We start from the raw sequence: 27,110 nt of genomic DNA, 5'->3' as shown, positions 1-27,110 counted from the left end.
GTTCAGTCTTTTTCAACCTTTTTTTCCCCTCCATAGTTCAAATTGGATAATTTGTTGAGATAGAGTTTTGTTCTTGTTGCCCAGACTAAAGTGCAATGGCACTATCTTGGCTCACTGCAACCCCTGCCTCCTGGGTTCAAGCGATTCTTGTGCCTCACCCTCCTGAGTAGCTGGGATTACAGGCATATGCTACCACTCCCAGCTCACTTTGTATTTTTAGTAGAGACAGGGTTTCATCATGTTGGTCAGGCTGGTCTCGAACTCCTGACCTCAGGTGATCCACCCACCTCGGCCTCCCAAAGTGCTGGGATTACAGGCGTGAGCCACCGTGTCCGGCCCTGATAATTTCTTTTACCTTGTTGTCAACTTTATTTTATTTATTTATTTATTTGTTTTTTGGGTTTTTTTTGGGTCATCGTCCTATCTTCTGTTAAGCCCATCCAGTGAATTTTTGAATTCAGTTATTGTATTTTTTTTAGTTCTAAAATTACAAGTGTGTTCTCTTTTACATTTTCTTGTTTGTCTGATTAGATTTTTTAGGCATTCCTTGTAAGCATTTTTAAAAAGTCTTGATCATAATTATATGTGCTTTGAAATCTTTGTTAATTATAACATCTGGATCATATTGATGTCAGTCTCTATTGATGGTCTTTTCTCTTGATTTTTGTTTTATGGTTTTGTCTTTCTTTGTACGTCTAGTAATTTCTGTTTGTATACTGGACTTTGAATGATCCACTGTAGAGATTCTAAGTTCTCAATTCTCTGATGTCTCCCACAAGTGGTGTTTTGTTTTTGTTTTTTGTGGTTTCCAAATAGAGCGTTAACTTGGCAGAACCCAGCATCCAAACTGTCTTCCTTTAATGGGCAGCATCTGAAATCTCTTACTTTTTAATTTTGTTATTATTTTTTAGACAGAGTCTCGCTCTGTCTCCCAGGCTGGTGTGCAGTGGCGTGATCTCGGCTCACTGGACCTCCATCTCCCAGGTTCAGGCGATTTTCCTGCCTCAGTCTCCCAAGTAGCTGGGACTACAGGTGCGTGCCACCACGCCCAGCTAATTTTTGTGTTTTTAGTAGAGACAGGGTTTCTCTATGTTGGCCAGGCTGGTCTGGAACTCCTGACCTCAGGTGATCCACCCGCCTTGATCTCCCAAAGTGCTGGGATTACAGGCCTGAGCCACCGAGCCTGGACCTGAAATCTCTTAATTTTTTTTTTTTTTCCATCCCAACTGCTTAGATTTTTGCCTCACAAATCTGTAGCTTAGGAGTCAGCTAGGTATTTGGGCAGCATATGTATGCACAGTTGTGGCTTTCTGCTCCATTCTTTTCAGGATTTATTTCCTCTGTTTCCTAGTCCTAAGTTTGTTTTGAACACTTTCTGGTGGTTTCTCTTATAAGACTGTGAGTTTCTGTTCAAGTTTTGACTTCCTCGCTTGGTCTGTGCTGGGCCTGCCTCTGAGCAAAGAGTTTGAAATAAGTAAGTAAATAAATACAATCCTCTACACTTTGCTAGTGCAATACTTTCTTCCAAGTGTCAACTTCTTTCTCATTTCTGCTGCTGTTAGTCACTCTCTAGTGTCTTTATGTAGTTGCTCTTTATTTTGCCCAGAGTTCATAGTTGTTACCTGCCAGAGGGATTGGTCCAGTAAGAGTTTCTCCTATATTGTTGTAAATGTGTGTTTTTATATTAAGGAAGTTGTTTCCCATAATACTTGTCTTTAATACTACTTTTATCTTTTTGGCGAGAATTCTGTCGTATCATATGCTTAAGCCTCATTCATAGACAAAGAAAATGACAAATGATTCTTCTTTTTTTTTTTTTTTTTTTTTGAGACAGTTTCTTAATGTCTTGCTCTGTCTCCCAGGCTGGAGTGCAGGGGTGTGGTCACAGCTCACTGCATCCTCGACCTCCAGGGCTCAAGCTGTCCTCCTACCTCAGCTTCTTGAATAGCTGAGACTACAGGCATGAGCCACCATGCCTAGTCTATTTTTGTCTTTTTTGTAAAGATGGGTTTTTGCTATGTTGCCCAGGGTGATCTGCCCACTTTGGCCTGCCAAGCCCTGGAATTACAGGCATGAGCCAATGCGCCTGGCCGAATGTAAGAAAAAATATCCTAGGACCTCTGAGAGTCCCTGAGATGTCAGGAGGTTTGTAAGACTATATGTATTTTCTTAATGATCCAATGATGTTATTTGCCTTTTTCACTCTCATTCTCTCTAGTGTGCAGGGTTTGCTACAGGTTGAATGGCATGGTATATTGTGACAGATTGAATATAGAAGATATGACATTCCGGTTATCTTCTATTAAGCCTGACCTGAAAAAGATTGGCAAAAATGTAAATCAGTGCCATTTGTCTTTTTTTTTTTTTTTGAGACAGGGTTTTACTCTGTTGCCCAGGGTGGAGTGCAGAGGCACAATCACAGCTTACTACAGCCTGGTCCTCCCTTTGCTCCGGTGATCCTTCTACCTCAACCTCCCGAGGAGCTGGGACTACAAGCACGTGCCACCACACCAAGCTAATTTTTTGTAGAGAAGGGGCTTGGCATGTTGCCCAGGCTGGCCCCTTTGTCTTAATGTAATTATTTTATTGTTCTGGAAAAGTTGTTTTTCACAAGAATGTGCTTTTTAACATGTCATTGCTATGTTTTTTCTAGTCTTTTAATTTTTATTCAAAAGTCATTTTTAAAATTTAGCTTTCTGACTCTGCGCTTGTGCCTTCAACACTTTCACCATGATATTCTGTTCCTTGATAAGGAAAGTATGCTTAATCCTGTCATGATCACATTTAACACACATGGAACCACCATTGGCTCTGCTGACATGTTTTTTTTTGTTTTGGGCATTCATATAACAATGTTAGATCTCACAACACAAACCCCTTGAAGTCTGCCTGGGCACAAGCCACCTGCAGATTTTGGTGCTTTCCCAACTTTCTTGGTATAAATAAAGGTAAATAATTCTATTACCAGGGATTCCAGACAGCCTAGTTTTGTTAAAGGCTGTATTGTAGAAAGCCTATGACAGGCAGTATGTCAAATGCTTGACCATTCTGAGTGCCTCTAGACCACGCCCCTGGAAGAGGAACTGCCTTTTTTTATTGTTATTATTATTTTTTGAGATGGAGTCTCGTTCTGTCGCCCAAGCTGTAGTGCAGTGGCATGATCTCGGCTCACTACAACGTCCGCCTCCCAGGTTCAAGCTATTCTCCTGCCTTGCCTCCCGAGTCACTGGGTCTACAGGCGCCCTCCACCACACCTGGCTAATTTTTGTGTTTTTAGTAGAGACGGAGTTTCACCATATTGATTAGGCTGGTCTTGAAATCCTGACCTTGTAATCCGCCTGCCTCAGCCTCCCAAAATGCTGGGATTACAGGCGTGAGCCACCGCGTCCAGCCGAGGAACTGTATTTTTAAACAAATCCAGTATTTAAAAATTTCCTGAGTTCTGATTTCTTTTCTTTTCTTTCTTTTTTTTTTTTTTTTTGAGACAGAGGTTCACTCTTGTTGCGCAGGCTGGAGTGCAGTGGCATGATCTTGGCTCACTGCAACCTCCACCTCCCAGGTTCAAGCGATTCTCCTGCCTCAACCTTCCAAGTAGCTGGGATTGCAGGTGGCTGCCACTACGCCTGGTTAATTTTTTTGTGTTACGGGGTTTCGCCATGTTGACCAGGCTGGTCTCAAGCTCCTGACCTCAGGTGATCCTCCTGCCTTGGCCTCCCAAAGTGCTGGGATTATAGGTGTGAGCCTTGCCCCCAGCCTCTCTGTTCTAATTTCTAATACATTAAGTATTGATAGGCAAGACCTAAACTAAAGCTCTTTGGGTGTGGGTCCTTACTGATTTTAAGCGTGTAAAGACATCCTAAAGGCTGGGCGTGGTGGCTCACGCCTGTAATTTCAGCTCTTTGGAAGGTGGGCGGATCACCCGAGGTCAGGAGTTCAAGACCAGCCTGGCCAACATGGTGAAACCCTGTTTCTGCTAAAAATACAAAAATTAGCCAGGCATGGTGACAAGTCGCCTGTAGTCCCAGCTAGTGGGGAGGCTGAGGCAGGAGAATCACTTGAACCTGGGAGGCGGAGGTTGCAGTGAGCCGAGATCACGCTATTGTACTCCAGCCTGGGCAACAAGAGTGAAACTCCGTCTTTAAAAAAAAAAAAAAAAAAAAAAGGCATCCTGAAAACAGAAAATTCGAAAAGGGCTAGTGTACAACAAGTATATTAACTCTTTGAGACTGGGATTAGGCCCATCTCCCATTTGATGTATACCTGATCATGTGTTGGGTTAGTATGTGAACAAAATTGTGGTTATTTTAAAAAGGAAGGGGGTTCATGGTTTTTGGGTTGACATCCCATATGCTGCTTCAGTTAGCATATTATACTCAATTCCAAGGAATCAATTTTGTGTGATTATGTTAGTAGTCAGGATACCTTAGGCTAAAGTAAAAGTTTTGGTATTTTTAAATTATAAACTTAAATTTATACTGATATTGATTTCATCAAATTTTCTTAGGCGATTTTTTTGGTGAAGTGTTAGATTCCAATTTCTTTGACAGTGATTCAAATACTTCCTTTAAATCAATCCTTGAAGAGTACCTTTAAAATTTTAGGTAGTACTAGGACTTAATATTGGTAATTATTTACATGCTAAACAGTCTGTATGTTAAACCCAGATTTTCTGTGAAATCTCCCATTGAAAACATGAGTTTTAAGTTTTGAGAGTTTATCTTATTCCCTTCTCTATTACCAGAGTTTCCTGGGAACCTCATCATAAAATATTTTGTGGCTTGGGCATGTTGTAATAGAACTTACAGTATTTTATACTCTACTTTGTCACTGGATCACTTATTTAAGAGAGACCCATTTGGGTACTTTTAAACCAGTATTCCTCAAACTTTAATTTGCGTATCATAATCACGTAAGGATTTTTTAAAATGCAGATTTTGATTTAGTAGTTTGGAGTATAACCCTAGATTCTGCATTTCCTTTTTTTTTTTTTTTTTTTCTGAGACAGAGTCTTTCTCTGTCGCCCAGGCTGGAGTGCAGTGGCATGGTCTCGGCTCATGGCAACCTCAGCCTCCCGAGTAGCTGGGATTACAGGCATGTGCCACCACGCCCGGCTTTTATTTGTGTGTGTGGTTTTAGTAGAGACGGGGTTTCACCATGTTGTCCAGGCTGGTCTCGAGCTCCTGACCTCATGATCCGCCCGCCTTGGCCTCTCAAAGTGCTGGGATTATAGGCATAAACCACCACACCTGGCCTAGATTCTGCATTTCTAACAAGCTCCCAGGTGATGCTGCTCTGGTCCTTGGACAAAACTGAGTAACAGGGCTCTAAATAACCTACAGGAAAAGGAGAAATATCTAACTCTTATCAATATAGGCTGAATGTTTCTGCCTTTTCTCCCTTTGGCTCCCAAACAGGTTTAAGTCAATTTCTGATATTGGGCCTTTGCAAATATAAACCTTATGTAGAAGAAAGAGGGCAATACAAGACCAGTGTTGAAATATTCATAAATGAGTTAATAGCAATAACCTTTAATCTTGCCATTAAATTTTCTTAGTGTTTTATTTTCTATATTTTAGGAGTTGGATGTGTCAATTTGTTCTTCACTCTGAGTTTAGATTCTTGGTCAGAAGAGATGGAATATTTAATTTGAACATGTTTTACAGCTCTTTAATTTACTTGCAGGCATTGATCAATATGACAGAGATAGCATCATAAATGACTTTAAGAACGGGACCTGCAAACTTCTTGTGGCTACGTCTGTTGCTGCCCGAGGTCTAGATGTGAAACATCTGATTCTTGTAGTAAATTATAGCTGCCCCAACCATTATGAGGATTATGTACACAGAGCAGGGCGGACTGGAAGAGCAGGCAACAAGGTAAAAATAAGTTTTTTATAGTTGATCTTCATTATATTAAAATACAAGTGTTTCTTTAGTATTTCAAGGAGTAGATAATAGGAGTTATGGAGACATTTTGAAAATCTTTAATCCACGTAGTGTGAAGAGTGGTTGATGTTAATAATTTATATACATGTACAGGTCTAAGTATTGTTCAGATTATCAGATACCTAGCTGCTCTTTATAGGCGGATCCTGTTAACAGTTTGTCTCCCCTTTTAGATTTTCCCCTCATGCCTAGAAATTTGTATACAGATGTTCCTTGATTTATGATGGGGTTACAATGTCCCGATAAACCCATCATAAGTTGAAAATGCGTTTAATATACCTGACCTACTAAACATCATAGTAGTCTAGCCTACCTTCAGCATGCTCAGAACACTTATATTAGCCTATACTTGGGCATAATCATCTAACACAAAGCCTATTTTATAATAAAGTTTTGAATATCTCATGTAATTTACTAAATACTGGAAGTGAAAAACAATGGTTGTATAGGTACTCAAAGTACAATTTCTACTGAATGCGTATCACTTTTGCATCATGGTAAAGCTGAAAAATTATAAATTGAATCATTGTAAGTCAGGGACCATCTGTATACACAGACACATACATGTTTATACTTCAGGAACATTTTTAAAAAAACATGGGATCATAAAATATACCCCTCTCCACACCTACCAATTTCTCCTCCTCCCCTCTTTACCTCCCTATCATTCATACGAATATATATTACTTGCTTTTTTGACTCACCTGTATTCTAGAAACTGTATAGGTCTAACTCATTCCTTCTAGAGGCAGCAGACTATTCTGTTGTTGGAGACATTGATTATGATATATTTAATTTTCTAACCCTGTACATTGCATAATAAAGCAATAAATAATATTTATATGTCATAGCTTACATTAATGGATGATGTATTATCTGCCATATATAATGTCATTTTAAGTGTTTTACATATATAATGTCATTTTATCCTTACATATATAATGTCATTTTATCCTTAGAACTGTTTAAGTGTTTTACATATATAATGTCATTTTATCCTTAAAACTTTGCTTTGAGGTAGATGATACTACTCTATTTTATAGATGAGAAAAATTCTTGCAAATAGAATTTAGCTCACTTGCTTATACACATTTAATAAGTAGTGATGGCATTTATTCTTTTAACCTATTGGGAGGAGTCAAGAATATTTTTTTGTAAAGGGCCATGTATTAAAAATTGTAACCTAGCCGGGCGCGGTGGCTCAAGCCTGTAATCCCAGCACTTTGGGAGGCCGAGACGGGCGGATCACGAGGTTAGGAGATCGAGACCATCCTGGCTAACACGGTGAAACCCCGTCTCTACTAAAAAATACAAAAAATTAGCTGGGCGAGGTGACAAGTCGCCTGTAGTCCCAGCTACTCGGGAGGCTGAGGCAGGAGAATGGCGTGAACCCGGGAGGCGGAGCTTACAGTGAGCTGAGATCCGGTCACTGCACTCCAGCCTGGGCGACAGAAAGAGACTCTGCCTCAAAAAAAAAAAAAAAAAAAAAAAAAAAAATTGTAACCTATTTGGGCTCTGTTGCATATTCTTTTCTTTCTCTCTCCTTCTCTATGTACATGTGTTATTGTGTGTATGTTCATAACCCTATAAAACTGTAAATACTTGTGGCCCTGTAGCAGTACAAAAGCAGACCATGGGTCAAAGGCGGTGGCTATTTAGACATTTCTGAATTAAAATCTTAAACCATGTTTTAAAATTCATAACAGTTGGCTGGGCACGGTGGCTCACGCCTGTAATCCCAGCACTTTGGGAGGCCAAAGCGGGTGGATCACCTGAGGTCAGGAGTTTGAGACCAGCCTGACCAACATGGAGAAACCCTGTCTCTACCAAAAAAAATAAATACAAAATTAGCTGGGCGTGATGGCATATGCCTGTAATCCCAGCTACTCGAGAGGCTGAGGCAGGAGAATAGCTTGAACCCGGGAGGCAGAGGTTGCGATGAGCTGAGATTGTGCCATTGCACTCCAGCCTGGGCAACAGGAGCAAAACTGTGTCTCAAAAAAAAAAAAAAAAAAAAAAAAAAAAAAAATTGTAGCAGTTGACTGTTTGGGTCAGATTTTTTTTGTTTTGTTTTGTTTTTTACATTTTTGTGGAGATAAGGTCTTGCCATTTTTGCCCAGGCTGGCCTCAAACTCCTAGGCTCAAGCTGTCTTTCCACATCTGCCTCCCCAAGTGCTAGGATTGCACGTGTGAGCCATTGCGCCCAGCAAGGTCATATTGTTTTGTGAAGATAGCAAACTCTAGCGAGACTCCATCTCAAAAAGAAAAAAAAAAAAGGAAAGACAAAATCAATAGGTATGACCACACAATTGTGCATTTGTGTAAAATTACATGTTTCTTTTTCTTTTCTTTTCTTCTTTTTTTTTTTTCTTGAGATGGAGTTTCACTCTTGTCACCCAGGCTGGAGTGCATTGGTGCCATCTCAGCTCACTGCAACCTCTGCCTCCCAGGGTCAAGCGATTCTCCTGCGTCAGCCTCCCAAGCAGCTGGGATTACAGGCGTGCACCACCACACTTGGCTCAATATTTTTTTTTGAGACGGAGTCTCGCTCTGTCGCCCAGGCTGGAGTGCAGTGGCCGGATCTCAGCTCACTGCAAACTCCGCCTCCCGGGTTCACGCCATTCTCCTGCCTCAGCCTCCCAAGTAGCTGGGACTACAGGCACCCGCCAGTTTGCCAGGCTAGTTTTTTGTATTTTTAGTAGAGACGGGGTTTCACCGTGTTAGCCAGTATGGTCTCGATCTCCTGACCTCGTGATCCGCCCGTCTCGGCCTCCCAGAGTGCTGGGATTACAGGCTTGAGCCACCGCGCCCGGCAATTTTTTTTGTTTTTAGTAGAGACGGGGTTTCACCATGTTGGTCAGGCTGGTCTTGAACTTCTGACCTCAAATGATCCACCCCCTTTGGCCTCCCAAAGTGCTGGGATTACAGGCATGAGCCACTGTGTCCAGCCAATTGCATATATTTCTACCTCTGTATAAAGAAATTAGAAATTTTCTAATTTGCTTGTGTTATTTTAAAATATTAAACTTGGGCTGGGCATGATGGCTTTTGCCTGTAATCCCAGCACTTTGGGAGGCCGAGGCGGGTGGATCACCTGAGGTCAGGAATTGGAGACCAGCCTGGCCGACATGGTGATACCCCGTCTCTAATAAAAGTACAAAAAATTATCTGGGCATAGTGGCAGGCGCTTATAATCCCAGCTACTCGGAAGGCTGAGGCAGGGGAATAGCTTGAACCCGCGAGGCAGAGGTTGCAGTGAGCTGAAACTACACCACCGCACTCCAGCCTGGGCAACAGAGCGAGACTCCATCTCAAAAAATAAAAAATAAATAAATAAAAATTAAACTTGAATATTTCACTTTGAACCATTGAGTAATTTAGTAAGACTCTTTTGTGACTTTTAAAATTCTTCAGTAATGTTGTCAATCTCGAGGATTTATTAAGTGGATCAGCTTTTATCTTGTGATGTAAGTAGGATCCATCTTGTTAGTGTCTAATAATTGCACTTTTTCGTCATTCATTAGGGTTATGCTTATACTTTTATCACAGAAGATCAAGCTCGCTATGCTGGTGACATAATTAAAGCTCTTGAATTGTCAGGGACCGCAGTACCTCCTGATTTAGAGAAACTGTGGAGTGATTTCAAAGATCAGCAGAAAGCTGTGAGTTTTTTAACCCATGTCACTCTTTTAGAAATCATTAATGTGACTCAACCTTGATTATTTAATTCTTGGAAATCTTTTTTACTTAATACTTGGAAATTTTGATAGTACTATTTTTATTTCTCTTCAGAGAGGGAAAAATGAAAGCTAAAATCCTATCTTTTTCTTGAACTTAGTATTTTGTGGTGTCTATGTAGAGCTCTTAGTTTATCTTACATGCTGGATGAACTGTTTTTATTACATTGACATACACCACCTTGAAAAATATTTAATTAGTATGAATTCCTAAACATTAAAGTTATTACTATGAGATTAACTTTGTTTTCTTTCTTTGAAAGGAGGGGAAAATAATTAAAAAGAGTAGTGGGTTCTCTGGTAAGGGATTCAAGTTTGATGAAACAGAACAAGCTTTGGCTAATGAGAGGAAGAAGTTACAAAAAGCAGCTCTTGGTCTGCAAGATTCAGATGATGAGGATGCTGCAGTTGACGTAAGTACTGTTGTTCTCTCATTCTTAACTGAAGCAGTTATTTCTTTTGTACTGGAGGTCTTGCCATGTGCTTATCAAGATAGACAATCATTGGAAATCTTCTTTACAAGAGGATGGTTTCAGAATAGTTTTGGAAAAATCTGCCTAGTGCATACCAATACCCCTCCTCTCAATATATAGACCACTCATTAGCACTTCAAAGGATGTGAAAGTCTTTTTTTTTTTTTTTTTGAGATGGAGTTTCGCTCTGTTGCCCAGGCTGGAGTACAGTGGTGTGATCTCCACTCACTGTAACCTCCGCCTCCCAGGTTCAAGCAATTCTCCTGCTTCAGCCTCCTGAGTAGCTGGGATTACAGGCGTCCACCATGACGCCCGGCTAATTTTTGTAGTTTTAGTAGAGACAGGGTTTCACCTTCTTGGCCAGGGTGGTCTCAGACTCCTGACCTCAAGCGGTCCGCCCTCCTCGGCCTCCCAAAGTGCTGGGATTACAGGTGTGTGCCACCTCACTCAGCCATGGATGTGAAAAGTCTTTAAGGAATCTTGTTTAACTTTGTTAAACCCAGAAGTTCCCCAACATATCTCATCACAGAACACTTTTGGACATATCATGTTAAATAAATTTAAGTTCAGAAAACAATGTTGGAAATCAGAAATTCAATCTGATCTTGTCATTAGGAAATTGACTCCAAGACAAGATGTTAGGTCCAGGACCACGGTGGGAGTTACAGTCAGGACCAGAACCCAGGTGTCCTATTAACCTTAAGCCATTTCTTTCTAGGATACCATACTAGCTCAAAAAATTAGCCCGGCGTGTCTTGCTCTGTCACCCAGGCTGGACTGCAGTGGCACAGTCTCAGTTCACTGCAACTTCTGCCTCCTGGGTTCAAGTGATTCTCCTGTTTCAGTCTCCCGGGTAGCTGGGATTACAGGCACCCGCCACCACACTGGGCTGATTTTTGTATTTTTAGTGGAGATGGGGTTTCACTATGTTGGCCAGGCTAGTCTCAAACTCCTGACCTCAGGTGGTCCACCCACCTTGGCCTCCCATAGTGCTGGGTTTATAGGTGTGAGCCACTGTGCCTGGCCAATAAAGTCTTTTTTTTTTTTTTTTTTTTTTTTAAAAGACAGAGTCTCACTCTGTCACCAGACTGGAGTGCAGTGGCTCAATCTCGGCTCACTGCAACCTCCACCTCCCAGGTTCAAGCAATTTTCCTGCCTCAGACTCCCAAGTAACTGGGATGACAGGCATGCGCCCCATGCCTGGCTTATTTTTTTTTGTATTTTTACTAAAGATGGGGTTTCATCATGTTGGCCAGGATAATCTTGATCTTTTGACTTCGTGATCCACCCGCCTTGGCCTTCCAAAGTCTTGGGATTCACCTGGCCAAATTTCATTTTTTTAATTTATCTGTTACCATGTAACAAATCAAAACTTAACAGGTTAAAGCAATAAACATTTATTATCACATAGTTCCTGCGGGTCAGGAAGTCAGGAGCAGTTTAGTCAGGTAGTTCTGGCTTAGGCGCTCATGGGATTGCAGTCATCTGCAGGCTTGACTGTTGCTGGATGATCTGTTTCCAAGATGGCTCATTCACTTTGATGTTGATAGGATGCCTCACAGTTTTTCACCACTTTGCCTGTCCTTACGCACATGGCAGATGGCTTTCCCCACAGTGAGTGATCCAAGAGAGAGAGCAAAGAGAAAGCTTTTTAGTGCTTTTTATGACTAGTCTCTGAAATTACACACTGTCACTTCCACTTTATTCTTTGTGGAGTTTGTTTTTCTCTTGTTTGTTTTGTTTTGGAGACAGAGTCTGACTCTGTTGCCCAGGCTGGAGTGTAAGTGGTGTGAACTCAGCTCACTGCAGCCTCTGACTCCCGGGCTCTAGCAATCTTCCCACCTCAACCTCCTGAGTAGCTGGTACTATAGGTGCACCACCATGCCCTGTTAATATATATTTGCAAATGTATTTTAGAGTTGAGGTCTCATTATATTGCCTAGGCTGGTCTCAAATTCCTGGGCTCAAGTGATCCTCCTGCCTCAGCCTCCCAAAGTGATGGTATTACAAACATGAGCCACCATGCCCAGCCTACTTTATTGTATTAGAAGGAAGTCATTAGGTCCAGCCCACACTCAGGAAAAAAGACTATTAAATAATTTGTAGCCATGTTTTAAAAACACCTGTCACTTTTTGACATTATGGTAGTTTTATCTGTGGTTTTAGTTGCCATAGGTTAACCACAGTCTGAAACTATTACAGTGTTTTGAGACCACATTCATATAACTTTTATTACAGTATATTGTTATAATTGTCCTATTTTATTGTTGTTAATCTCTTACTGTACCTAATTTATAAATTAAACTTTATCATAGGTATGTATGTATAGGAAAAAAACAATGTATGTCAGTGCGGTACTATCTGTGTTTTTAGGCATCTACTGAGGTTCTTGGAATGTATCCCATGTATATAAGGGAAAACTGCAGTATTTTTAACTGTTTTTTAAAATCTCATGATAACATATGGTGATTGTTTCTTCAGGTGTTAAAATAACATATAATTTTATGAAAAATGTAAACAGTACTAAACATGAATAAAATCAACAGTAAGGTTAGCTCTACCAGCTAGCATTGTATACTTCCCCCATTCCTGATTTCATGAATTTGTTCAGATTGTAATACCGTGAACGCTATTTAATTTAAAACAGTTTTACTCAGGTAAATGTTGAGTTTTAAAACTAGTTGATAACTAACCCCCTGCTGGTGTTTTTTAGGGGTTTTGTTTTGTTTTGTTTTTATGAGACAGGATCTCACTCTGTCAACCAGGCTGGAGTACAGCTTCTTTTTCTTGGAAGCTTATTTGTGTGTGATCTTGGCTCACTGTAGCCTTGACCTCCTGGGCTCAGGTGATTCTCCACCTTAGCCTTCTGAATATCTAGGACTACAGGCATGTGCCACCATGCCTGATTAACTTTTATATTTTTTGTAGAGACAAGGTTTCACCATGTTGCCCAGGCTGGTCTTGAACTCCTGGGCTCAAGTAATCCTCCTGCCTTGGACTCCCAAAATGCTGGGATTATAGGTATGAGCCATTATGCCTGGCCATAACTAAAACCCTTTAATAGGTAATAAATGTTTTAAGAAGAATCTAAGGCTGGGTGTAGTGGCTCCTGGCCTGTAATCCCAACACTTTGGAAGGCCAAGGTGGGAGGATAGCTTGAGTCCAGGAGTTCAAGACCCTCCTAGACAACATAGTGAGACCCTGTCTCTATAAAAAGTTGTTTAAAAATTAGCTGGACATGATAGTGCACGCTGTGGTCCTAGCTACTTGGGAGGCCGAGGTGTGAGGAACCTTTGAGCCTGGGAGTTAGAGGCAACCCTGTCTCAAAAAAATACAAAAGCTAAATGCACTGTTTTTATTTCAGTAAAAGAGCGTTGTAAATTAACCAGTTGATTTTTAAGCCCTAAATAAGCTTTTCTGTGCATTTGAGATCTAGAAGATACAGCTTTATTAATCTAATGTAAATTTTTGAAGGGGCTTGTATTTCTGTAGTCAGTGATGTCAGTAGTCATTGTTGGGCAAAAGACATTTTTAAAAAGAAATGCACATAGCAGGCCAGGAGCGGTGGCTCACGCCTGTAATCCCAGCACTTTGAGAGGCTGAGGCGGGCAGATCACGAGGTCAGGAGATCGAGACCATCCTGGCCAACACGGTTTCCGTCTCTACTAAAAATTCAAAAAATTCGCTGGGCGTGGTGGCAGGCGCCTGTAGTCCCAGCTACTCTGGAGGCTGAGGCGAGAGAATGGCATGAACCCGGGAGGTGGAGCTTGCAGTGAGCCGAGATTGCACCACTACACTCCAACCTGGGTGACAGAGTGAGACTCCGTCTCAAAAAAAAAAAAAAAAAAGAAATGCACATAGCAGTAGGGCTCTCGTGATTCCTGTTAAAGCAAAGCTTTCATCATGGCACTTGCCTTGATGGGGAAACAACCTGCATTTCTTTGCTTTCTTGATTCAAAGGGTTAAGGGAATAAGCCTTTTCTGGTTCAGTTAGCCAGTTTTTAAGGCAAATCCAGTTGGATTTTATGGGTTGGGAAGAGTTTTGAGAGCTTTGCCTTAGGAACATGTTATACCACTCCCCCTGAGAATTATTGACTATATTTTTAGTTGGCCACTGACCTTGAGTTATAGCCCTTTTTCCAGCCTCTTTCATTGCAGTATAATTTGGTCTCAAGGCCTGAGCCCTGGGGCAAGTCAGCTGCATCGTATTGGCTGTTCTGTCTTGACAGCACGTTTCCCCATCTATTGAACAAGGATGAAGTTTCTGGTCCTCTTAGGAGTCTGATGACGTGGTTCATGCAGTGTTCTTTCTCTGTTTTCTATTTTTCTCCCCACCATAGATGAAAATGAAACGTGACTTTTAACAAATAGGTGGTATATTATCCCACTGATCTGTGTGGTAGGATTTGTGTAAATACAACTATCTGATTCCAGCCTTTTGGTGGAAACATTCCTTATTTATTTCTGTAGAATAACTTAATTTGGTATTTCTAGTTCAGTTTTTTACTAGTCCTTTTTTTCCTTTTGATCTAGATTGATGAGCAAATTGAAAGCATGTTTAATTCAAAGAAGAGAGTAAAGGATATGGCTGCTCCTGGAACATCAAGTGTTCCTGCTCCAACTGCAGGAAATGCTGAGAAATTAGAAATTGCTAAGAGATTGGCTCTCAGAATCAATGCCCAGAAGAATTTGGGCATCGAGTCTCAGGTATTAAGTAATTTGTTCCAAGTCTCAGTCAATACTTTTAAGAAGTTCTTTGATTTTACTTTTCAGGAATTATGTTGAGCACAAGTAAACAAATTGTCCTAGACATTGAGTTTGTGAGAATTTAACATTCTCAATACAGAACTTTTTGATAATTGCATTTTGATGATTTCTCTAGTGCTATTAACTGAGGACTTTATGCCTATTCTAGAATTTCTGTTAGCCATAGGTAGTTTTATAGAGTAGTATTCTGATGGGTCTTAACAAAATCTTAAAGACGTATTAATAATTATCTTTTTCTTTCTTTATCTGCTTTTGTTGGGTAGGTTATTGGGCACACAACTCCCTGGATATACAAACACCCAGTTACATGACTCAAATTAGTATGGGCTTAAACAATGGAGAAACGTGATTTTTAAATATTTCACATGTTATCTTTTTCTTGGAAGCTTATTTGTTATTTTGAAGCTTTTGAGACTGTCATTAGCTATAATGTTTGTAATGTTGGGTTGGGTCATAGAGATGAAGGAGCTCAGTGATGGTAGTAGTACAAACATTCAAATTCGAAGGGAACTCCTAGGAGTTAGAGTATGCAGATGATTTTGGAAATATTTACTGTGTCTGACCTCAAGAGTTAGCTAATTATCAACTACATCTCTATGATCTAGTAGAATATTTAATAGAGAGTTGAATGTTCTCCAGTTTTCTTATCCACAGGGAGATACTTTAAACCATATTATAAATATGTATTGCTAAATCACACATATCAATGAGACTATGCCTTAGAAAGGTGTTTGTTTATTAAACTTGCATACAAAGTTAGTAGCTTTTCGGAGAATAATTTGTGGTGGGGTCCCTACTCTTGTCTCTTCCCTCATTTGAGATTTAACTAAGTCTTCTTTAACTATAGGATGTGATGCAACAGGCCACCAATGCAATTCTTAGAGGTGGCACCATTCTGGCTCCCACTGTTTCTGCAAAAACCATTGCAGAACAACTTGCGGAAAAGATCAATGCCAAGCTCAATTATGTGCCTTTAGAGAAACAAGAAGAAGAGAGACAGGATGGTGGACAGAATGAATCTTTTAAGAGATACGAAGAAGAATTAGAGATCAATGACTTCCCACAGGCAAGTAACAGGTTTAAACCTTTTTTTATTGTGAAGTAGAAACTCTTCTTTTTTCTTTTCTTTTTTTTTTTTTTTTTTTGAGACGGAGTCTTGCTCTTTCACCCAGGCTGGAGTGCGGTGGCCAGATCTCAGCTCACTGCAAGCTCCGCCTCCCGAGTTCACGCCATTCTCCTGCCTCAGCCTCCCGAGTAGCTGGGACTACAGGCGCCTGCCACCTCGCCCGGCTAGTTTTTTGTATTTTTTAGTAGAGACGGGGTTTCACCGGGTTAGCCAGTATGGTCTCGATCTCCTGACCTCATGATCTGCCTGTCTCGGCCTCCCAAAGTGCTGAGATTACGGGCTTGAGCCACCGCGCTCGGCGAAACTCTTCTTTTTTTAAATTATTTTTATTTTTATTTTTATTTATTTATTTATTTATTTATTTTTATTTTTTTGAGACGGAGTCTCGCTCTGTCGCCCAGGCTGGAGTGCAGTGGCCAGATCTCAGCTCACTGCAAGCTCCGCCTCCCGGGTTCACGCCATTCTCCTGCCTCAGCCTCCCGAGTAGCTGGAACTACAGGCGCCCGCCACCTCGCCTGGCTAGTTTTTTGTATTTTTCAGTAGAGACGGGGTTTCACTGTATTAGCCAGGATGGTCTTGATCTCCTGACCTCGTGATCCACCTGTCTCGGCCTCCCAAAGTGCTGGGATTACAGGCTTGAGCCACGGCGTCCGGCTGAAACTCTTCTTTAGGAGGAAAAATCTCATCTTTAAAACCCATGAACATTTTAGTAGCTCTTTCACTTTTTACCTAAACGAAGGCTATAACAATAGAAATTTGATTTTTATGAATATGTTCAAGGTACATTAGGCTCTAAATGAACTTATGATGCAGGTATGTATTAATAATGATCTTAGCTTTTTTTTGTTTTTTTGTTTTTTTTTGAGACGGAGTTTTTGCTCTAACTGCCTAGGCTGGAGTACAATGGTGCGATTTGACTCACCACAACCTCTGCCTCCAGGTTCAAGCGATTGTCCTCCCTCAGACTCCCGAGTAGCTGGGATTACAGGCATGCGCCACCATGCCCAGCTAATTTTTGTATTTTCAATAGAGACGTTTCACCCTGTTGATCAGGCTGGTCTCAAACTCCTGACCTTCGGTCATCCGCCCACCTCGGCCTCCCAAAGTGCCGGGATTGCAGGCATGCACCACCACGCCTGAGTAATTTTTGTATTTTTAGTAGAGATGGAGTTTCTCCATGTTGGTCAGGCTGGTCTTGAACTCCTGACCTCAGGTGATCCGCCATCTTAACCTCCCAAAGTGCTGGAATTACAGGCGTGAGCCACCATGCCCGGCCAATAGTGATCTCAGTATTGACCATAGGGCCGGGCATTGTGGCTCTCGCCTAGGAATCTCAGCGCTTTGGGAGGCTAAGGCGGGCGGATCACCTGAGGTTGGGAGTTCGAGACCAGCCTGACCAACATGGAGAAATGCCATCTCTACTAAAAATACAAAAATTAACCTGGCGTGGTGGTGCATGCGTGTAATCCCAGCTACTCGGGAGGCTGAGGCGGAAAATCGCTTGAACCTGGGAGGCAGAGGTTGCAGTGAGCTGACATTGCGCCATTGCACTCCAGCCCGGGCAACAAGACCGAAACTCTGTCTCAAAAAAAAATACTGACCATAATATGATACCAACCAGCCTAGTCATTGTCAGCACTCCTGGATTTTTTTGTCCTGTTGTGAAGTGGTTTTTCTTTTCCTTACCTTTTCTTTTAGACTGCTAGGTGGAAAGTTACCTCTAAGGAAGCTCTACAGAGGATCAGTGAATACTCTGAAGCCGCAATTACAATCAGAGGAACATACTTCCCTCCTGGTAAAGAACCCAAGGAAGGCGAGCGGAAGATTTACTTGGCTATTGAAAGTATGTATTGTTGGTTGTTTCAATCTTGAATTTAGATCAAGGTTAATGTAGATGTAATAAACACAAAGAGCATGCGAGGTAAATTCTAGAGAGAACTGGAAGTAAGGAACACCTCTGAAAAAAAAAAATCTCATGACATTTGAGGTCTTTATTTAGAAGAATTTCAGTACACATGCAAAGGTCAATGATCTGTTTGTGAGACTCAGTTTTGGCAATTTAGTCAAATTTAAAAAATAAAACAAAACTTATATTTTAAGGACTGACCTGTTTATGCTTCTGGTAAGTGGAATATTCTGGCCTAAGTTTAGGTTGGGAAGTAAATCAAATGTTTTAGTCCACTTAATGAATGTTTATCTAGGCAAATATTGCCTGTGAAATTATGCCCATGAAAGTTTATACCTTTAACAAAATAACAAGTAGAGAAATACATTATCTAACAGCAACCAGGTTTGGTTTTTAACTTTATTTCATACATTCATGAATGAATTCATTCCAGAGGCAATTTCCATCTTTATTTATTTTGAGACGGTCTTATTTTGTCACCCAGGCTGGAGCGCAGTGGCACAGTCTCAGCCCACTGTAGCCTCAACCTTCTGGGCTCAAGTGATCCTCCCACCTCAACACCCCTAAGTAGCTGGGACTACAGTAACGTGTCAACACACCTGGCTTATTTTTTTGTCCTTTTTGTAGAGAAGGGGTTGTGTTATGTTGCCCAGACTGGTCTCGAACTCCTGAGCTCAAGGGACCCGCCCCCGCTCAGCCTCCCAAAATGCTAGGATTACAGTCATGAGCCATTGTGCCCAGCCTATTTTATTTTTTCTGATGTGTTACTCTGCTGCATAGTAGGACACCTTGTCACTATTTATGTTTTTGATTTTTGTTTTGTTTTGTTTTTTCCGCCAAGACGGAGTCTTGCTCTGTTGCCCAGAGCTGGAGTGCAGTGGCATGATCTTGGTTCACTGCAACCTCCACCTCCTGGGTTTAAGCAGTTCTTCTGCCTCAGCCTCCCGAGTAGCTGGGATTATAGGCATGCGCCACCACGCCAGGCTCATTTTTGTATTTTTAGTAGAGACTGGGTTTCACCATGCTGGCCTGGCTGGTCTCGAACTCCTGACCTCATGGTCCACCCGCCTTGGTCTCCGAAAGTGCTGGGATTACAGGCATGAGCCACCGTGCCCTGCCTACTTTATTTATGTTTAATCTGAACATCTTCGTTAATTGACATTTTAAGTGGTTTTTCTTTTTATTTTCTGGCATCATATGTAATGGAAGCAAGACAGAACTAGACTGTTAGATAATAGAACCATCTGTTCTGGCTTCATTTCCTTGACACCATAGCATTGTTGTCAGTACAGGGTTCAGCGCTCTATCGCCCAGGCTGGAGTGCAGTGGCACGATCTTGGCTTATTACAACCTCCGCCTCCAGGGTTCACACGATTCTCATGCCTCAGCCTCCTGGGTAGCTGGAACCGTAGGCATGTGCTACCACACCTGGCTAATTTTTGTATTTTTGGGTAGAGATGGGGTTTCACCATGTTGGCCAGGCTGGACCTCTTTCTTTTTGATTGTACTGTCTCCATTTGGAATTATTTTTAAAATCTGTAGCAGTGTTTTGCTATTTAGGACTTACATTAAGGTAAAATTCATATAGCAAAAGTTTGTCCATTTTAACCATTATACAGTTCAGTCTTCAGTGAAACTTACAGGATTCAGTGAAAGCAGTGCTTACAGAGAAATTTTTAGCTGTAAATGCCTGCATTATAAAAGATCTCAGTTACTGCCTTTTCTGTGTTAATCTTTTCCTTTCCTTTCCCCTCTCCTTTCCTCTCCTCTCCTTTCCTTTCTCCTCTCCTTTCCCCTCTCCTCTCCTCTCCTCTCCTCTCCTCTCCTCTCCTTTCTCCTTTCCTTTCTCCTTTCCTTTCCTTTTCCCTTTCCCTTTCCCTTTCCGAGACAAAATCTCACTCTGTCTTGTAGGCTGGAGTACAGTGGCACAATCTAGACTCACTGCAACTCCCACCTCCAGGGTTCAAGTAATTCTCATACCTCAGCCTCCTGAGTAGCTAGGATTACAGGCACCCCCCCACCATGCCCAGCTAGTTTTTGTTTTTTTTAGTAGAGATGAGGTTTCACCCTGTTGGTCAGGCTGATCTCAAACTCCTGACCTCAGGTGATCCACCTGCCTTGGCCTCCCAAAGTGCCGGGATTACAGGTGTGAGCCGCTGCGCCCCACCGTGTCAGAGCAATATTTTCTTGTGTGCCATTTTGATTTACTCTTGTTTCTGGGTTTTTTTTGTTTTTTTTGTTTTTTTTTTTTTTGAGACGGCGTCTCACTCTGTCGCCCAGGCTGGAGTACAGTGGCACAGTCTTGGATCATTGCAAGCTCCACTTCCTGGGTTCACGCCATTCTCCGGCCTCAGCCTCCCGAGTAGTGGGGACTACAGGCGCCCACCACCACGCCCGGCTGATTTTTTGTATTTTTTAGTAGAGACGGGGTTTTACCATGTTAGCCAGGATGGTCTCGATCTCCTGACCTCGTGATCCACCCGTCTTGGCCTCCCAAGGTGCTGGGATTACAGGCGTGAGCCACTGTGCCCGGCCAATATTTTAACTGCTTGTCTTATAAAGAGGCAAATGAGAGACACGATTATTTACTTTGAAAAAGGATTCTTTTCGTAATTCATTTATTAATTTAAATGCAATGTTTGCTTGGTATGGTATAGTTGATATATCAAACTTCAGTTTATGTGTAACTTTATCAGAACACATCTTTACTACCAAGTGATGTGAAGTGAGATATTCACTGATTCCACAGCTCTGATGTAGTTTTCCTTTCATCCAGAATGGTTCTGGTCATTTGTCTCCACTGTCAATTTACACTCAGGAAATAACATCTAATTTTTATAATAATCTAAGCAGGTCTCCCCAGTAAAAAGGCAACTTTGTTGAAAGCAAATCTTAAGAATAATCTAGAAATATAATGATAATTTCTGGGCACGGTGGCTCACGCCTATAATCTTAGCAGTTTGGGAGGCCGAAGTGGGTGGATCACAAGGTCAAGAGTTTGAGACCAGCCTGGCCAACATAGTGAAACCCTGTCTCTACTAAATACAAAAATCAGCCAGGCATGGTGGCGGGAGCCTGTATCCCAGCTACTCGTGAGGCTGAGGCAAGAGAATTGCTTGAAACCAGAAGGCAGAGGTTGCAGTGAGCTGAGATGGCGCCACTACACTTCAGCCTGGGCAAAAACAGCGAAACTGCATCTCAAAAAAAAAAAAAAAGAAATATAATGATACTGAATAAGAGCTAGGGTTTGGTAATTTAAATGATCTAAAGCTTTTAGAATTTTCAGAGGTAATTAGATTTTTTAAAGGATCATTTACTTTTGGAAACTCCAAACTCAACTAAACACTTAACAGGATGAAAACAGGTGTTGCTACTGTGGAAGGAGCCTAGTGTCATCTGTTTCTAGTTCTGTAATTGGAGGGACCCCACTGCCTGGCTGGCTCCTTGGAGGCTCTGTTTGGGTCAGCAGCTCCGGGCGTCCCACCAGGCAAAGGGAAGGAGAACAGGAAGGACTTACATGCCTTGTCAGCCTGTATAATTTATATAGCCTATTCCATGACTCTCTCTTTTTACTAGTGGAGAATCCCTTAAAAGCAGCCAGAGTTGTTTTAGGACCAATGAAAGGAAATGCCCTTTTTTTCCTGGCTGCTTATAAACATATGTAACCTACTACAAGAAGTTACATAAGTCAGAATTTAAAGTGGTCGAAATTGTCGGGCTCTGACAAAAGTAGGAAAATTAATTTACCAGTTAAATCTAGGTGAGAGTGTCATTTTCCTTCTTTTTAAAGTTGCAGAAAAGTATCAACAAACTTCACACCAACTCGTACCAAGCAATGTGTTTTCCTCCTAAATTTCATTTTTGTTGTAATTTTCAGTCTGACTTGGGTCTTGATTCTTCCGTTTCTTTTCCCTTCCGGCACTCACCTTCCCCACATAGTTTTATAATGTTGTGGTTCGTGGCTAGTGGAGGTAGAGGATTTAAATTAGATATGTTGCTATGACTTCATAGCCATAGCCTTGATTCTTTCCTTCCTGTCGTGAAACTGTTTCTGCCTCTCTTTCTGTCTCTGTCTCTGTCTCTCTCTGGGGACAGAAAAGTTACTTATTTATAATACGGGGGGAAATTTTCTAATTTATTATAAATCTTTCCCTCATTTGTGGTTTTTTTTTGTTAATATACAAAATGATAAAAATATAGCTCTCTACATTGCAGACCCAGTGCTCCTTTTGTTCTTAGACATTTCAGTCTTTAGTTTTCTTTGATTAAGCTCTTTTTCTCTTCTCAGCGTGCAATGTGGTGCCTATCTGTACTTTCCTACTCACTGGTATTATCTATTGGCTCCAGATTCTACCCAGCCTACCCTTGATGGCTCTCTGATCTCTGCCACTTCTAAACTTCTAGTCCATATTTCCATTGGCCTCATTTATATTTTCAACTGGATGTCCAATGAGCACCTCAACTACAGCAATTTTAGAATTAAATTTCACCCAGTATCACTATCCAAAAAACACCTGTTTTTCCTCCTGGAATCAATATATTCTTTTATTACTTCTACTTTTTTTCACTTGCCAGCCAGCTCTTAATATCTTGTTTCTCTTTTCCACTGTTCACATCCCATCAGAAAAAATATCTTGTCCATTCTACCTCAAAAATGTGCTCTTGTGATGGTATAAATACAATATTGTGAGAACACTAAAGAAGAAAACACTTAACTGCCTCGAAGAGTCAGGAAAAGCTTCCTAAAAATGGTATTTAAAAGTGAATTTAGTAAACTACTTCCTATTCATCCTGTTGTAATGTCTTTACAAGTTTGTTTTGCTAATCTGTAAGCTTTTAAAGAGCATGAATTTGTTCTTTATATATTAAATCTCTCACAGTAAGTATGTGAGAGGCGAGTGCTTAATTTTTGTGAAATTAATAACTGTGAATGAATGTCTGCAGCGTACCTCATCTAGTCAACTATCTTGCCGTGTTCTTTCACACATTTTCCAACCAGGCTACACTTCTCTTACTCTTCAGTAATTAAGCATGCTTGTCTTAACTCTGTACCACTACATATGTAATTCTCCTTGCAAAATACTCTTCCTGGTATCTTTCCTCCCTCCAAATGGCTAGTTCTCCTTTCATTTTAAAGATTTTGTTCATACGTCACCCTTCTGAAACATTTGCAGACTTCAGTGTAAATAATAAATGTCTAATAAATACTTGCTAAATGAGTAAACCAAGGAAGTTATATTTCCCTGTAGCCTTCTCTTACTATCTTCTAGACAAATCGCTAATAGTCTTTTTATTCCACTCTTTTTAGTCACCATACTAGGAACTCTTAACACATAATATGACCTCAGCGGTTACATTTGAAACTCTGAAAGTAATCAAAATAATAAGCAGCCATTATATAATGTGGGTAATGTTCCACCAGGCATTAAATGGCCATCTTGGCAGGCAGTACAATGTTTCTAAAAGTCACCTACGGTGTTTCTTCGTGGACCTCCATGATATGGGTAAACACAGTGTAATTTTAGTAATGTGAATAATATGCTTTTCACTCAATCACCAGGTGCCAATGAACTGGCTGTGCAGAAAGCAAAGGCAGAAATCACCAGGCTCATAAAAGAAGAGCTGATCCGGCTGGTGAGTGAAAACCTTAAAGTTTCATTTGTTTTGTTTTAATAAGTGTTTTATTGAAATATAAATACAGACAAGTACGCAAATCATAAACATATAGTTTGATGAATTTTCACAAAGTAATAAGCATACCAGTGTAATTACTACCCAGATCAAGAAATAAAAAACATTACTAATATCCCAGAAGTCTTCTCCGTGTCCATTCTTATCACTATTCATCTCCCCGCAACAAAACCATACCTTGAATTTTTTTTTTTTTTTTTTTTTTTAAAGACGGAGTCTTGCCCTGTCATCTGAGCTGAAGTGCAATGGCGCGATCTCGGCTCACTGCAACCTCCACCTCACCCTCCTAAGTAGCTGGGATTACAGGTGCCTGTCACCACACCTGGCTAATATTTTGTATTTTTAGTAGAGACGGGGTTTCACTGTGTTGGCAAGGCTGGTCTTGAACTCCTGACCTCATGAGTCACCTGCCTCGGCCTCCCAAAGTGCTGGGATTACAGGCGTGAGCCACCTTGCCCAGCCCCATATTGTGAATTTTAAAATCATAGATTAGTTTTCCTTATTTTTGAACTCCACATAAGTGGAATCACGTGTTTGCACCTTTTGCATATAGTTTCCTTCAATCAACATTTTGAGGAGATCGGTGCGTGTTATTGCATATAGCAATAATTCACTCATTTTCGTGGCCATATAATATTTATATGAATGTATAACAGTTTATTTATATTTATATATTGGATTTGAGGGCTATTCCTTTTTTGTTTTTATGAATAACACTTCTGTGAACATTATTCCATGTGCATTTGGAATATATTAGCATGATTTTTTCTTGGGTATATACCTTGGAGTAGAATTGTTAATTATAGGCTAGGTATTGCCAGATAGTTTTCCAAAGAGGTTACATCAATTCACACTTAATCAAGCAGTGTATGAAAATTACAGTTGTTCTACATCTTTGCCAACACATGGTATTGTCAGTGTCTTTAAACTTAAACAATGACTTAATTTGATTTTGGAAAAAGCCCTTTACAGACTGCCTTTCCAGTGGAGGTAGATATGTCCTTGTGTCTTTAGTGCCGGTTGCAGCTTATGAACACTCCCTACAGTGTGTACATTTCCTTTGAAAGGAAACGTTGTCTTTTCTCTAAGTGTACTTCTGAGAACTTTTCTAAAACTCCCCTCAGAGAGCATTCCTTTTTTTGGCGGGAGGGGTTAGAAGTTTAATGAAAAGAGGGTTCACAAAACGAGGGGAAAAGTAAAACAGCTGTTCAATCACGTGCTTAAGACTATTTCAACAAGGAGTGATAGAAAAGAATCTTGTGCCCATAGATGCTACCACCATTAAGTTGATTTCAAAACACAGTTGTTAAGGAATAGTTAAGTGAACAGAGAAATCATTAGTTATTGAATAGTTTTTCCTTTCTCAGTGCAGTAATGTTAACATTTTAAATTTTAAATAACCAATAGTTTTATAAGTTAGCAAAAGAAATGATCTTAAATATTTCCCTTTTGGGTTTGTTTGGTTGGTTGGTTGGTTTTTTGTTGTTGTTGTTGTTTGTTTTGCTTTCTCTGATGACATATCTTTTATTTCCTATTACAGCAAAATTCATACCAACCAACAAATAAAGGAAGATACAAAGTCTTATAGACATCCGGAAAAAAGATTTTTACCTGTGCTGGTCTATGATAGATGTGGCAGTTGCAGTCTGCAGTTTACAATGTATTGTAAATTAAGATTTTTTAAAATTCTGTCTTGCTGATTTTTTTTAAATACAAGAAACTAGTATTTGGTAAAGAAATCTGTCCGTAAGTACCCCCACAATCAATCAAACTATATTTAAAGCTGGCCTGTTTTCAGAGTGTGATGTCCTTTAATGTAAACTTAAATATCAATATTTTAAATGTCCGGATAATATTCTAGAGGTTTAAAAAATGGAAATATTTGAACTTTCTATTGAAGACAATAAAGTACACAAGTCGTTAAGGGGCTATTCACTTTATCCTGTACTTTCAATGAAATTGTGATCATTTCCTAAGAAAAGGTAAAATTCACTATCTTATTTTGTGTCCCCACCTTGAGCTTAAATGTTACATGACTGTGTGGAACAATATGAACTGGATTTAAGAATGTTATAATAGAAGTCTTACAAAATAGGATGAGAGTTTTTGTTTCAATTTTTATCATCATAAATGGGCAAAAGTAGTTGGACTAATTTCGGTTTTTATACAAGTAAAGATTTAATAGTATAAGGATTTTTTGCATTTCTTTACACTGAGTGTAAAACTGTACAAAGAGTTTTAGTATTTACTACTTTGAGGTTCCCCTCACAACTTCTGGCTCCATACCTAGCTCCTCTTTTATAATCTCCCTTAAAAGAAAGAGTGTAGCCTATAAATATTAAATATAATAACTTTTCCTTCTAGAAAGTGTTTCTTTATACATCTATACATGTTGTATTTACAAATATCCTACTACTTTTAATCTGATTTTTCTTCAGGATTATTGAGTAGGTTGTGAATTTTCTTTCTCAAAAATTGTGAAACATAATGCTACCCAAGTTTTAAACTTAGATGTGCTTCATCTTAGTGAAATATAATTCACAAGGAATCATAAATTGTATTTTTGAGGCTGGGCGTAGTGGCTCACACATGTAATCTCAGCAATTTGGGAGGCCGAGGTGGGCAGATCACTTGAGATCAGAAGTTCAAGACCAGCCTGGACAACATGGCAAAACACTGTCTCTACTAAAAATGCAAAAATCAGTCGGCATGGTGGTAGGCGCCTGTAATCCCAGCTACTCAGGAGGCTGAGGAAGGAGAATCTGAGCCAGGATCACACCATTGCACTCCAGCCTGGGCAACAGAGTAAGACTATCTCAAAATAAATAAATAAATTAATTAATTAATTAATTCTATTTTTGAGCCTTTAAGATACAGTTCCTGAATATTCTAATTTAAATTGTTATAATTGGATTACCTAATATTCTTTTCAAGACTCCTGATGTATTCATGTTATTGTCACTTTTCAAAAAAGAACTTTTTTCAGGAGTTAAATAGATAAAGTCAGCCTTTTATATCCAAGGGTTTCATACCCACAGATTAAACCAACCACCGATCAAAAATAGAAAAAAAAAAGAAGAAAAAATAATGTAAAAAATTTAAAATACAGTTTAGCAGCTGTAAAACAGTTTTACTATAACATTTACATTGTGTTAGGTATTTTAAGTAAAAGTGAGTTAAAGTATACAGGAGGATGTGCATAGGTTGTATGCAAATAGCAAGCCATTTCATATAAGAGGCTTGAACATCCATGGATTTTGGTACAGAGAAGGGGTTTAAGGGGTGTCCTGCAGTCGGTCCCCCTCGGATACCAAAGGACGGCTGTGTGTTTCTTAAATGAAGAGACTTTCATTCTTTAAATATTCTTGACTTACAGTTTTTTAAAAAGAAAAAAAATAAAAGCATATTATAGTTGTTAAAACAAATAATTTTAATAGTATATTCAGTAGCTGAAGTGATAGGGAG

The 27,110-nt window shown here is 40.1% G+C and overlaps 1 protein-coding gene across 1 annotated transcript in view; it reads left to right on the top strand.

The window, feature by feature from the left end:
* Positions 1 to 26,758, top strand: part of DDX46 (DEAD-box helicase 46) — a 74,135-nt gene extending 47,377 nt beyond the window's left edge. Inside the window, exons 16-23 of the mRNA XM_038007717.2 lie at positions 5,683 to 5,876; positions 9,470 to 9,607; positions 9,946 to 10,095; positions 14,689 to 14,862; positions 15,770 to 15,988; positions 17,747 to 17,891; positions 23,515 to 23,588; positions 25,186 to 26,758. Of these exons, the coding sequence (XP_037863645.1) occupies positions 5,683 to 5,876; positions 9,470 to 9,607; positions 9,946 to 10,095; positions 14,689 to 14,862; positions 15,770 to 15,988; positions 17,747 to 17,891; positions 23,515 to 23,588; positions 25,186 to 25,233 (1,142 nt within the window). The 3' untranslated portion in view covers positions 25,234 to 26,758. The remainder of the gene's footprint in view (positions 1 to 5,682; positions 5,877 to 9,469; positions 9,608 to 9,945; positions 10,096 to 14,688; positions 14,863 to 15,769; positions 15,989 to 17,746; positions 17,892 to 23,514; positions 23,589 to 25,185) is intronic.
* The last annotated feature ends 352 nt before the right edge of the window (positions 26,759 to 27,110 follow it).

This window comes from Chlorocebus sabaeus, chromosome 23 (genome assembly GCF_047675955.1).
Source record: "Chlorocebus sabaeus isolate Y175 chromosome 23, mChlSab1.0.hap1, whole genome shotgun sequence".
Classification (NCBI taxonomy): Eukaryota; Metazoa; Chordata; class Mammalia; order Primates; family Cercopithecidae; genus Chlorocebus; species Chlorocebus sabaeus.
The sequence above is the reverse complement of the archived record's forward strand: the minus strand, read 5'-3'. Positions and strand labels throughout refer to the sequence as shown.